At 37.2% G+C, this 12,204-nt stretch overlaps 1 protein-coding gene across 1 annotated transcript in view; it reads left to right on the forward strand.

The window, feature by feature from the left end:
- megf6b (multiple EGF-like-domains 6b) overlaps positions 1-12,204 on the forward strand; it is an 89,776-nt gene that overhangs the window by 57,594 nt on the left and 19,978 nt on the right. Inside the window, exons 6-11 of the mRNA XM_055160979.1 lie at positions 2,297-2,419; positions 4,696-4,821; positions 6,072-6,194; positions 6,272-6,394; positions 7,788-7,925; positions 9,059-9,181. Of these exons, the coding sequence (XP_055016954.1) occupies positions 2,297-2,419; positions 4,696-4,821; positions 6,072-6,194; positions 6,272-6,394; positions 7,788-7,925; positions 9,059-9,181 (756 nt within the window). The remainder of the gene's footprint in view (positions 1-2,296; positions 2,420-4,695; positions 4,822-6,071; positions 6,195-6,271; positions 6,395-7,787; positions 7,926-9,058; positions 9,182-12,204) is intronic.

Consider the following 12,204-nt stretch of genomic DNA (forward strand, 5'->3'; position numbering starts at 1 on the left):
AGCATTACAACACTTTTTAAAGCTCACAAGAATCAATTTTGCTTAATATTGGACTGTTAAGGTTTTACGAAAATTTTAATAGTTCTTTCCTGGTTTTGCAATTTTTTTAGGTTTCAAATTTTAGTTCCTGCTTGGAAATCATGATATCACAACTACAGAAATCCATAACTGTTACCTAGAAATCCTATTGTACACTGAACCAGAACTCCTCTAATGTACACAGAGATTAATATTTCACTAATAAAAATATAAGAAAACACCTTTATTTTGTTGAAATAAAGTTTAAAGTAACAGAAAAATTTGTTTTTTGCGTGTAAATTGTGACTAATTTTTCCATACAGCTCTCCCCACTGTGATATGGAACTAAAATAACCTCTCTCTTATTGCTGTAATTTTCAACATTTTTTCACAACTTTCTTCTTGATCAGCGTAAAATAGTAATTTATATTTACAACAGTTATTGCCACCAAATAGCATCAAAATTTGAGGATGAATCGTAATTACTTTGTTAATTCAAAAAATTTGCAGTCTTTTTAATCACAAAGATACAGTAGAAATATGAAAGCAAAATCTGTTTTGAATATAACTGACAAGACATATGCTAAATCAAACCAGCTTTCCACACACTTTTATTACAAGGTACATCAATCTCAGTATTTCAAAATAAGCCTAATGCATTTGTTGAAAGTAGAGGCTATTGTCTGCCAATGTTATAGACTCAAATGTCCCATATATAAAGTCTTTGTGGCTCATGAGATTGGGATATGCCCATTTTTAAAGTACAATGGGCTGTGATATTTGTTGTTACCTTCTCAAAACATACCTAATTTTCAAGTTAGCAAATAAGATTGATAATTTCTTGCTATTTGGTGTAACATCATCACTGGGTAACATTATGAAACCAGGTTAACTCATAGAAATCATCTGAAAACATAGATAACTGGGAAAATATCTGCCTATAAGAGCACATTTTTCATCCATGCCTTTAACCTGACCACTGCAAATGAAATTCTCTTGCCTTTGTAATGCCAGCAAAGTCTCAGTTTACAGAAGGGACAGCAAGTGTGAACTCAAGTCCTAATTTTACTGAAGCTAAGAGAACCTCAGTTAAACAGTAAAGCTTTTATAAATGTGGATACATCTCAGTGGAGGTCTAATGTGCACATCTAATAGCCATTTATTAACATTAAAATAAGGGGTTAAATTAGGGCTAAATTAGAAATGTTTGGGAATCTGATACAACAAGGGTTTTATGTCCAGTCCAGCACAACTTTCTTCAAACATTTTACCACTCATGCTTGATTAGTTTCATTGATTAGTTGGCGGTTGGTTAAATTTTTGGCAAAATTACTGAAAAAGTTCAAATTTGATGCAATTTTCAGGAAAGGAAGTAAGAAATTCGTAGATCGGAATATTTTTGTTTTTTAGGAACTCATTTTTTAACTTGATGTTTGAAAATAAACTGAACCAAAGTTGTTATTGTTGTATCACCACTGCCAGATTGGACACAAACTCCACATGTGTCAGTTATGTCAAACATTAGTGTATTATTATGATTTACTTAGACGCTTAGAAAGACGGTGCATATATTTCACATGGGAAAAGTTCAAGACAAGGCACAAAAGGTACAACAACAGGTCAGGGCACTTCTTCTTTCCATTGCAAGATAGTAGTGGTCTGGTTGTGAGTACTGACCCAACTATTGACCACACGTGGGGGGTGTTCTACATGAGAAATTGAATCATCTCACCTGTTGTAGTTCCAGTTAAATCAGTATTTTTTGGTCAGATTGTGTTAAAACTAAACTCAGAATAAAGTCTAACAGCAGACAGAGCATGCTTACAGTTCTTCAGATGTGTAACTACAAAGTACTAATACTTTGCAGTGACATCACGGTGAAGGTGGTCTACATGTTTCTCTATGGTGGAATGTTCAGAAGTTACCATGAAGCTACAATGCCCAGATTCAAGAAAAAAAAAAAGATTAATAGTGTTTATATTTGTCTCGAGGGAATTCTTGACTTCTATTTTCACACGTTCCCCTGTTCTCCTGGCACTTTAACTTGTAGAGGTGGAATGTAAATGGCTTTTAACTGTTCAGTAGTTGTTACCACATGGACGACTTGTGTGTAAAAGACCTCCATATCTCATCCATCACCTGCTCTGCTCTTGTGCCCATACATTCTTGGTATGTAGACTCTTCATTAACAGCCACTTCCCTGTGTAATGATAAGACTGCCTTTAATTGGACTCATTTGTCTCTTCTCATGCGTTGCTTATGGGTTTTGTCTCCTCAGATATTGATGAGTGCCTGGTTCATAATGGAGGCTGCCAGCACAGATGTGTCAACAGCAGAGGGTCATACCACTGCGAGTGCAACCAAGGCTACAGACTGCATGTGGACGCACGCACCTGTCTGTGTAAGTCAAGTAAACACATTATACTTTTTCATAAGGTTTGAGGTAAAGAAAATATCGTACATAAACTAATATTAATTGATAAGTATATGGTAGATTCAAGGGCCCATATTACACTATTTTCTGATCTATGTATAATGCTGTTTCCTCATCAAAAAAATACCCGGAGTTGTGTTTTCATTTTCATTCACACATGTTTAACACACAAACCCTGTATGCTGAGGTCTTCTCTAACAGAAAATGCTCTGTTCCACTTTGTGATGTCATGTGTCAATACAGGAAGTGCACCACTGCGTTTTTACACTCCATATAACTTCGAATTATGATTTCGAACTTAGAATCGTTTGGATGATTTCAGTTCTGGAACTGCCAATCTCTACTGAACTAAAGGTAAAATGTAGCTGTTAACTTGAAAACTATCTCTGCATGACATCACAAGGTGGAAAATATTATATTGAGGTTTGGAGATGTAGACAGCCTCATAATAAAGGATACTTTTACATGTGTGAATGAAACTAGACACATCTCCTGGCCTTTTTTCCATGAGGTACCAACATTAAAGCCCAATTCAATTTTGCATAATGTAGAACCTTTAAATATATTGTCACTGACACAGCGGTTAAAAAAAATAGTTATATACTAATACTATTTTTGCTCTACTTCCATATGTAGTTCCTCAAAGTTATTTTTTATAGACTTGAGGGACTACACAGAATAAAATTTGAAAAGAGTCCGTATCCTTAGCCATTTTTATAATATAGAAATTATTGCAAAATGCCCTATACAGTAATTTTCATTTTTTATTTGACTTTTATTTAAAGACAGGAAATGCCCCAGACATTACAAATCAAGGGACCCTCATTGTTGTGAGGTGATTGCTAACCCCAGTTGTCTTGTTATAGTGTAATTGTGCTAATTTAACATGAGGTAACCTGAAACCAATTGTTCTTGGATGTGAACATTGGACCCCTGTTTACCTCTGGCCAGTTCCTTTGTGAAACAGTGTGTCAGCAGATTCCCATGTACCTTTGCCCTCACCTGGAGTCCTGCACACACACAAATGCTCTCACACACACGCACACATGCAGACACACACACACACACACACACACACACACAGGCACCCTCAAACGCTATAGTTATTACAGTAATCAGACAAGTCCTCGTAAAACAGCTGTCACCAGGGCCCAAATATGTGTTCAATCTGAGGCCAAAGCGCAGATAGTGTACATACCACAGCCAGGTTTACTCTTCTATCAGACTTAACAAAATACCACTGAAAATGACCTGTCCTGAAATAACTCAATGGACTGAGAGTGAAAGTCATATATCAAACATTTTTGGCAAAATACTCCATCTTGGTTAGCAGTAAAAATGTGCACGTGTAAGCCAAAATATGAACATTTAAACAAAAAGAGGATCATTCTTGGGAAATCTATTTATCAAACTTTAGTGGCAGAAAATGTTTTGACGAATTCTAACTAGTCTCCATTGGATGTTATGTACAATACCATTTTACTTACTTAATCTATTACTTTATTTCAAGGACTAAATGCAAAAAAAAAAAAGAAATTATTAGTCTGTCTATCTGGACTTGTGTAAAAAAAAATGTAGATGTATAAAATTATATAAAGATATTCTTGGGGCAAGCTAAACAAGAAACCAAAAGTCAGCCACCTCAGACTGAATGTTAAAAAGTTGTCAGTTTTGATGTTGGACATGGAACTTAAATGTTACACACTCTTGTGAGTTTTAAGCCTAATTAAAATGCTCTTACCTCTTCAAAAACATACCTGGAGTTGTGTTTTGACTAATCCTTTATTCTCTTTTAGTCAGTCTATGTGTCCAAAACTTAAAATGCTCTGTTCCACCTTGTTTTTTAGGAGAAAACAACATTATAGAATAGATCAGAAAACAGCATAATATCAGCCATTTAATTAATGTACAGTCGATTTGCATGCTAATCAAAGTTGATATTGGGAATTGCACTGATAATACATGTGACTCTATATGTCATTGATAAAATAAAAAGTAAATTCAAAACTTTGTAGACAGGCCAGGGTGGTTCATTTTAGGACAGTAAGTACAATGTGTTTTTAAGTTAAAACAAGTGCAAGAGCATTCCTTCACAGTGTCTGATGAGCATATGGCTGTGTTGAAATATGGCTAACTCTCACACTGTATTCACTCACTCACTATATAAAATCTAAATGTAAGGCAAATCTTGATCTGTTTTAATCTTTTTTTTCATTTTTATTGTTTATTTTAATTTCACACAGCGATCCTCTCCTGTACCCTTGGTAACGGGGGCTGTGAGCACTACTGCATCCAGCAATCGGCCGCACAGTTCCGCTGCCGCTGTAAACCGAACTATGAGCTGGCGGAGGATGGCAAGCACTGCAAATGTAAGTGCCCGTGTTTCTCCCCCTCTCTCTCTCTTTTACTGTAACTTTAAACTAAACAAACCACTCTGCACTTGAGAGAGGGAAGGAACATTTTATGGGACAGTGAATTTGGACAAAAACAAATTATTACAACTTTGCAGCAGTGGAAAACCAGCTTTACTCCAAAGCCAGATACGAGTCTAAATTAATCATTCCTCTGCCATCTATAATTCATTACAGTTCTACAAACGATACAAAACCACATTTAGACAAAATTATGAAAATCAAATCTAGACCACTCCAGTGGGAAATAAGAATTCTACACTTCTAAAAATGATGACAACAGCATTTTTACTGTTGCAAATGTGGTATATATATATATATATATATGAAATGATACCTGGTAAATGTTTTCCAGTATTCTCCGTGAAGAGACTAGAATGCAGTTTTCAGCACAAAATTATAGAAGTTTCTTACATAGTTCTATATGATCTTATATTAGTGCTGATATAGATCTACATGCGCAGTTTATAGCATCCACCACTTTAAACAACTAACTTGCACTGCTAGTTTTGCACTATTGTTCAGTGTATTATTGACTGTATTCCACATAAGAGGGAATCCCATTCTCAAAGGAGAATTTGAGAAAGACTTTGCAACTAAAATATAATATAAAATAGATTAATATGGGTAAAATGTTTAATGTTCATTTGCTCATGGCAACAAGCTCAAGTCTGTGATGCTTTAAAACGGCTTTGTAGTTGAGAACTTATTTACACACACACACAATCAGTAGCCCCCTGCAAAATAATACGTGGTGGCCCATGCTGCAACTTCCAGAATAAGGCAAATATACAAATTTATATATATATATATTCCTTTTTTTTTTTAAATGTTTACAACCCTAGCCCTTCAGTCAGGAATTAGTTATTCATTCCATTCATTAGTGTTTATTTAGATGTTTATGTCTCTTGTGTAGTTTTCCTGCTGTGCCAAAGATTTACTGTGCAACTCTTTGGCACAGTAAATTACACTCATACACATGTGGAATGACTGTCTTTAAGATTTTTTTTTTCTCAGTAATTGTTGGCTGTGAAAGACCTCCTTTAATTTGGCGACACTGGACAGGTTCACACAGGTCCCACAGACAAGACGAGCAGAGGGCATAAACCCGCCATGAGTCCCAAACACGGCTCTGGATCAAGATTTACCACTGCTCTGACACTTGTTTTATTTGTGTGTCATGTTTTGTTTTGTGTTTTATGTTGCAGTATCAAACCCGTGTGCGTTCCAAAATGGTGGCTGTAGTCATGAGTGCAGAGTGGACGGAGGGAAGGCTTTCTGTGACTGTAGAGCGGGTTACATGCTGGCAGAGGATAGCCGAACATGTGAAGGTCAATATTAATAAAAAGAGTCTACCATCTTAACAATTAAAAGTATTGTAAACATTATGTTGTATATTTATTGACAGATATCAATGAATGTGAGACTGACGAAGCTAACTGCGCCCATGGGTGCCACAACATTTTGGGCTCCTTTGTCTGTGTCTGTAACACGGCCTACGAACTTGGAGCTGATGGGAAGCAATGCTACAGTGAGTTTCAGTACTTCTATTTCAAGGTTAAAGATGCATTGTGTAGCTTTTCTGGTGTAAGGGCGTAGGTTTGCATAGGACATGTCACAACCAATATTTGGGGAAGACAAAATAGTCCCTACCATTATTTGCCATTTTATTTTAATGAATAAAAATATTAATTTATTCCGATATTTTTCCAAACTCAATAATATTAATTTAACAAGTTTCACATTTTGTTTATAAGACGTTCTGAGATGTATTCAGTGATATGACGACAGGTTTACCCCTGCTACTAATTTACTGGCTCCAGAGTGACGTCATTAGTGGTGCCAGGAGCCTAAACTGGGGAAGCGGCAGGACAGTGGTAGGACCCGAAGATGGTGGCTTAAGCAGTGAGAGTGAAGACGCTGCACACCAAACTTTGAAAAACTTTTCAAAAGGAACTTACTTGACTTCATCTTTCATTAAACTTTTCTTATAATGAGTCGCTGCGGAAAAAGAGCAACTATCACCACAAGTGCACCTCCCAAATAGAGCCATACTCATATGCTGTTAGCAGCCGGACTCTATTGAAAATATTCCATGGAAATATATTTGGACATTACCTCACAAGTATCTCATAACCAACAAGCAAAGGGAAATCTGCTACAAACTTCTACATCGCTGTTAACTGGTCAAGAATAATCTTAGATTATTGTTTTGTCATGTTTTTCTAGGTATTTTGAGCTATAAAACTATACAATTTAATAAATGTAAGGTAGAGCATCAACATCAACCTGCCGAGGGACTGAAGATGGAAATTAGCCACGCTGGCTATAATCCCTACATATTTACATTTTTAATGGTCATTAATATGTGCTGTCCCTTTACAAATAAATAAAGAAGAAGAAGAAATAAGAAGAGCTATATATACTCTGTAACATTGTAAGAAACAAGCAGGTGATGAACCCTCCACCAGAAAGTGCTCCTTTTGCTCCTTGTAGTAGTAGTTTTATAGATTCTACTGTAAAAAAACAAAACAAAAAAACTGTTCAATGAGAACCGACCCTTACAAGGTGAAATCTAACATCACATATGGTCACATACAATTACAATTCTCACATCCTTCACATTATATTGGTGCATTTACATTTGAACTCACATCACATCAAAATTGGGGCTAAACCCAAAACTGAATGTCTAATGTTAGACCGGGACTGTACCAGACTCTTTCTTGCTTTAATGGGGTTGCTAGAAAAAGGAGGATGTCTGATCACATGGAAGATAGGCTATTTGTATGTTTATATCTTGACATGATCACAAAGATGAAAACAAAAAAAAGACACTAGGCCAATATTAGTCCAGTTTTCTCCTGTCACTTCAAAAACATGTTATACTAACCCACTGTGTGCTGTATGTTGTATGTCTTAAGGGATTGAGATGGAGATCGTGAACAGCTGTGAACACAACAATGGCGGCTGTTCCCATCACTGCCAGCACTCAACCAGCGGTCCTGTCTGCTCCTGTAACCAAGGATACCGCCTCGACCAGGACCTCAAAACATGCCTGGGTACGCTACTGCTGCTAAATATATTTCATAATAATAATAATAATAATACATATGTTTTTACAAGAGCTTTCATCAGTCACATCAAAATACATTGTTTGTGTATAATTATATATAATCTTTGTAATTTATGATATATTAGCGCAATGTTTTGGAATGCATCTATAGGTATTTTCTTTTACAGATAGATTAACTATAGTCTTTGAATGTATAATAATAAGCATAACAGATATTTTTACAAGTGCTTTTTCATGACACAATATTGGCTTTGTTGTTCAGAGGCAATTTGGTTAAACTCATTTTTGCAACTGGTTTTATTGTACTATGATTTATAACATATGACTCACAATGAAGTTTTTGCAGATAACAAAATTCTTGTGGAGTTACAAATGCATTCTCAAGTCACAGGTTATCTTCTTGATAGTGTACATGATTTGATTTCACATAAACCATTTTTTCAATCAGACATTATATATTTAACGTCCTATACTGTGCAAATTAACCCTTATGACCTATTGTCATGTTATAATGTTGTTACTTTATCAAAAACATACCTGGGGTTGTGTTTCATTCACACATGTTTGAGTAATCCTTTATTATTAGTCTGTCTATATCCCAAAATGCTCTGTTCCACCTTGTGATGTCATTAAGCTGTAGTTTTCAAGTTAACAGCGACGTTTTACTTTTTGTTCAGTAGAGATGGGCCATTCCAAGCTTAAAATCATCCAAATGATTCTACTGAAGGTGTATGGAGTTTAAAAACACAGTGGAGCACTTCTAAGACATCATGAATCAATGAAGTGTTTACTGTTTGAGAGAAGAACACAGCCTAAATATGTAGGTTTTGAGTATAAAACTTGTCAATGAACTCCAGGTATGTTTTGATGAGAAAACAACATGAGAAAACAACATTATAACATAGATCAAAACAACATTATTAACATAGATCAAAACAACATTATAACATAGAGTCTGTGAAAACATTATAACATAGATCACAGACTCTTTAAATGCATATGTATAAGAAGCATATGTATAAGAAGCTCTGCCAAGGTAGTAAGGGGAGTAACAAAAAATGTTACAAAAATATAACAAGCAGCAATATAATTTCTTTGTTTTCATGTGTTTTTTGTCAGATGTGGACGAGTGCGCTGAGCGGACTTCTTGCTGTGAGCAGGACTGCACTAACTACCCTGGGGGCTATGAGTGCTACTGCTCTGCGGGGTACAGGCTCAACTCAGATGGGTGCAGCTGTGATGGTATGTGAAGGATCATGTCAAACTATACTTTGTATTAACTCTTGTCCCTATTGGTAGTTTGCAGCAGGTCTGAGAGAGGACAGAGTCTGGTTATGGAGGGCTTTGAGGGTGATGAGGAGGACTTTGGTCCTGGATATGCTGACGGACGGGGAGCCAGTAGAGGTTCTGGAGGACAGGGAGCCTGTGGAGCTTCTAGAGGACAGGGGTGATGTGTTCATGGGATTTGATGTGTATGAGGAGGCGGGCAGCGGAGTTACTGCCATTGCAGTAGTCCATTCTGGATGTGATGACTGCATGAATAAATAGCAGAGAAAATGAAAGATGGATGGAGTCGGGCAATGATTTTGAGATGGAAAAATGCAGTCTGGGTTATTTGTTTAATGTGGGATTCAAATGAGAGTTTGAGGTCGAGGAGGATGCCAAGGTTACGGATGAGTGGGGATGGAGTGAGTGAAGTGTTGTCAAAATTGAGACATGAATTTTGAGGTGGGTTTGGTGAGGATTTTTGGACCGATGATTATGATGTCTGATGTTTTTTGTTACATACACACTTTTGCATACAGTACAAGAGCTAATCAGCTTTTACACTTAAGAACAACAAATGGTTTCCTGTGTGGCAGGGACAGTGTCTGCTGAGCCTTTACACATGTTAATGACTGGTCTGGGTCTCAGGTAGAAATCACATTCATTTACACAAACACATGCTACTTTTTATTGAATGAGAGGAACGACTCATCCTTAGTGATGCTTCCTCCTAGAAAAGAATTTTCGAATCCACCTGGTGAAGCAGCAGAAGGCAGATCTGCTCCTGATCTGGGAGGAGAGAGCGGCTCTGTACGAACTCTGAGCTCTACAACGTTGCGAGGCTCTACTGTGTCAGGAGTGTGTACTGAAACGATCTCTACCTCATCAGGTTCTACCGCAACAAGAGCCACTACTGCAGCATGAAGCTCTACTGTATCGGGACGTTCTATTGTATTTGGAGTCTCAAAAGTATTATGGAGCTCTACAGCATCAGACTCAACAGTATAAAGAGTCTCTACTGCATAAGGGAGATCCATTGTATTTGGAGTCTCAACTTCATCAAGGACTGCTACAGCATCAGGAGGCTCTACTGTGCCAGGGAGTCTCAACAGTGTCAGGAGGTTCATGAGACTCTACTATATCACAAGGCTTCACTATATAAAGAGTCTCTACTGTGTCAGAGACCTATTGGGACCAGAGATTTCTGCTTCGGGAATCTGGTCGAGATCAGGTATCAGCTCAACAGCAGGGATCTCACCAACATATGGAACTGGTTCAGGGCTCGCCTCAGCTGGTTATTTATGCAGTTCCTCTGAGAGTTCCTTTGGCATTTCATTGTGGAGGTCCTCAGACGAAAGGAGAGCAGGTGACTCCAGGTCTCCAGGAAACTGGGAGCTCCTCAGTATAAATCTGTGGGTATAGCTGACAGATTTCGTCAGCTGTGGCAATGGTGACGGCCCGAAGCAGACTTTTTAAGTAGATGCTCAAATTTCGAAAAAATTGTTTTCCTGGAAACATCTGAAAGATTTTTGCCATGATGTTCCGGACCATTTGATCCTGAAAACAACAATAAAAGTAGCACTACCTGACCATGGAAATGTTGGATTTTTCAAGTCTGTCCAGGACAGATTGGGCCATTGAAATAGCCAGAGTGCTTAACTCTCTGGATGGTAAGCTAAAATATGGAGCATCCACAGGAGGCTTCCACAAGCTGAACATGAGGTCAGCAACCACCTCCAGGACCACTTCCCTCAGCTGAAGCAGTCGGGGCATCTCCTCTACATTTTGTGACAGTGATTACTCTGTCATTAACAACAGTCTTGGGTGCCTTTGTAAAAGAGTCAAAGATAGTTGTGCGTAAAAGTAACTATAATTAAGACTGTCCCTCAAGACGCTTACCTGAGATTGATTACATCCCAGGCCTGAGACAATGAGCACAGAAGTGCACAGAAGTGCCATTGGAAGTGTCATTCAGAATAAGGTTTTAAATAGAAATAGACTGAATACAAAATTATTATTTTGCCTCTTACCACATTCAGGAGAGGTTTTTTTTGTGTGTGTGTGTGAACGTGTGAAAAATACACAAGAAAATAATAAAACTTTTGTAATAATAAATACCTCATAATTAATAAACCAGTGTGTAAACACAGTACAATACATTTGTATACAGTCCAAATCCAAATCTTTGGTCTGATTGTATAGTCATATAGTCTGTAATCACTGTTATGTCTTAGTGATTAACACTGTTAATCACTAAGACAACACTAATGTTTAATGAAAGCTGCATGTGAGCCTGCCCCCATCTGTATTAATTAATATTATCCTATGGAATGCTGTGATGTCTGTTGAAACCCAGCAATAAATCTAACCTGAAAATGGAATAGTTTTCTTATTACTGTCCATTCACGAGGTTGAACCCATTGCAGTCACATTCAATAGTCTAATATTTTACAGGCGTTTTGGCATTGGATCCCCTATTTGCTTCGGAGGTGGTTGCATGAATTTTGAATTGAATGTATGAGTAGCTTAGTTCTTTCTGGCTGTCAGAAAAGAGAGAAAACAAACAGTCCCCAGTGAATGAGGAAGAATTGATTTTTAACAGGCTTAAATCTTGACTGACCAGCCAAGACTGTAAACACTGCAATAGGCGTATCCTGTCTCCAAGATTTCTGATGCGTGTAATTGACAGATTGAGTTTAATGCTATTCTACGGAACCTTCTAGGCAAACCTGTTATATATTCATGAAGAGCAAAGTGTCTAGCTTTCTGTTTTGGTTCAGTCAGCAATTTTACGCTATATTTTGATGTTTTCTCATCATAGACATACCTGGAGCTGTGTTTTGTTTAATTCACACATGTATGACACACAAATCCTGCATATTTAGGCTGTATTCCACCTTGTGATGTCATGTGGTAATACAGGAAATGCTCCACTGTGCTTTTAAACGAACGCCATACACCTTCACTAGAATCACTGGAATAATTTCAGCTCTGGAATT

Source organism: Boleophthalmus pectinirostris, unplaced genomic scaffold (genome assembly GCF_026225935.1).
Source record: "Boleophthalmus pectinirostris isolate CB_2022bp ecotype Guang Dong unplaced genomic scaffold, ASM2622593v1 HiC_scaffold_3, whole genome shotgun sequence".
In the NCBI taxonomy this organism is placed as follows: Eukaryota; Metazoa; Chordata; class Actinopteri; order Gobiiformes; family Gobiidae; genus Boleophthalmus; species Boleophthalmus pectinirostris.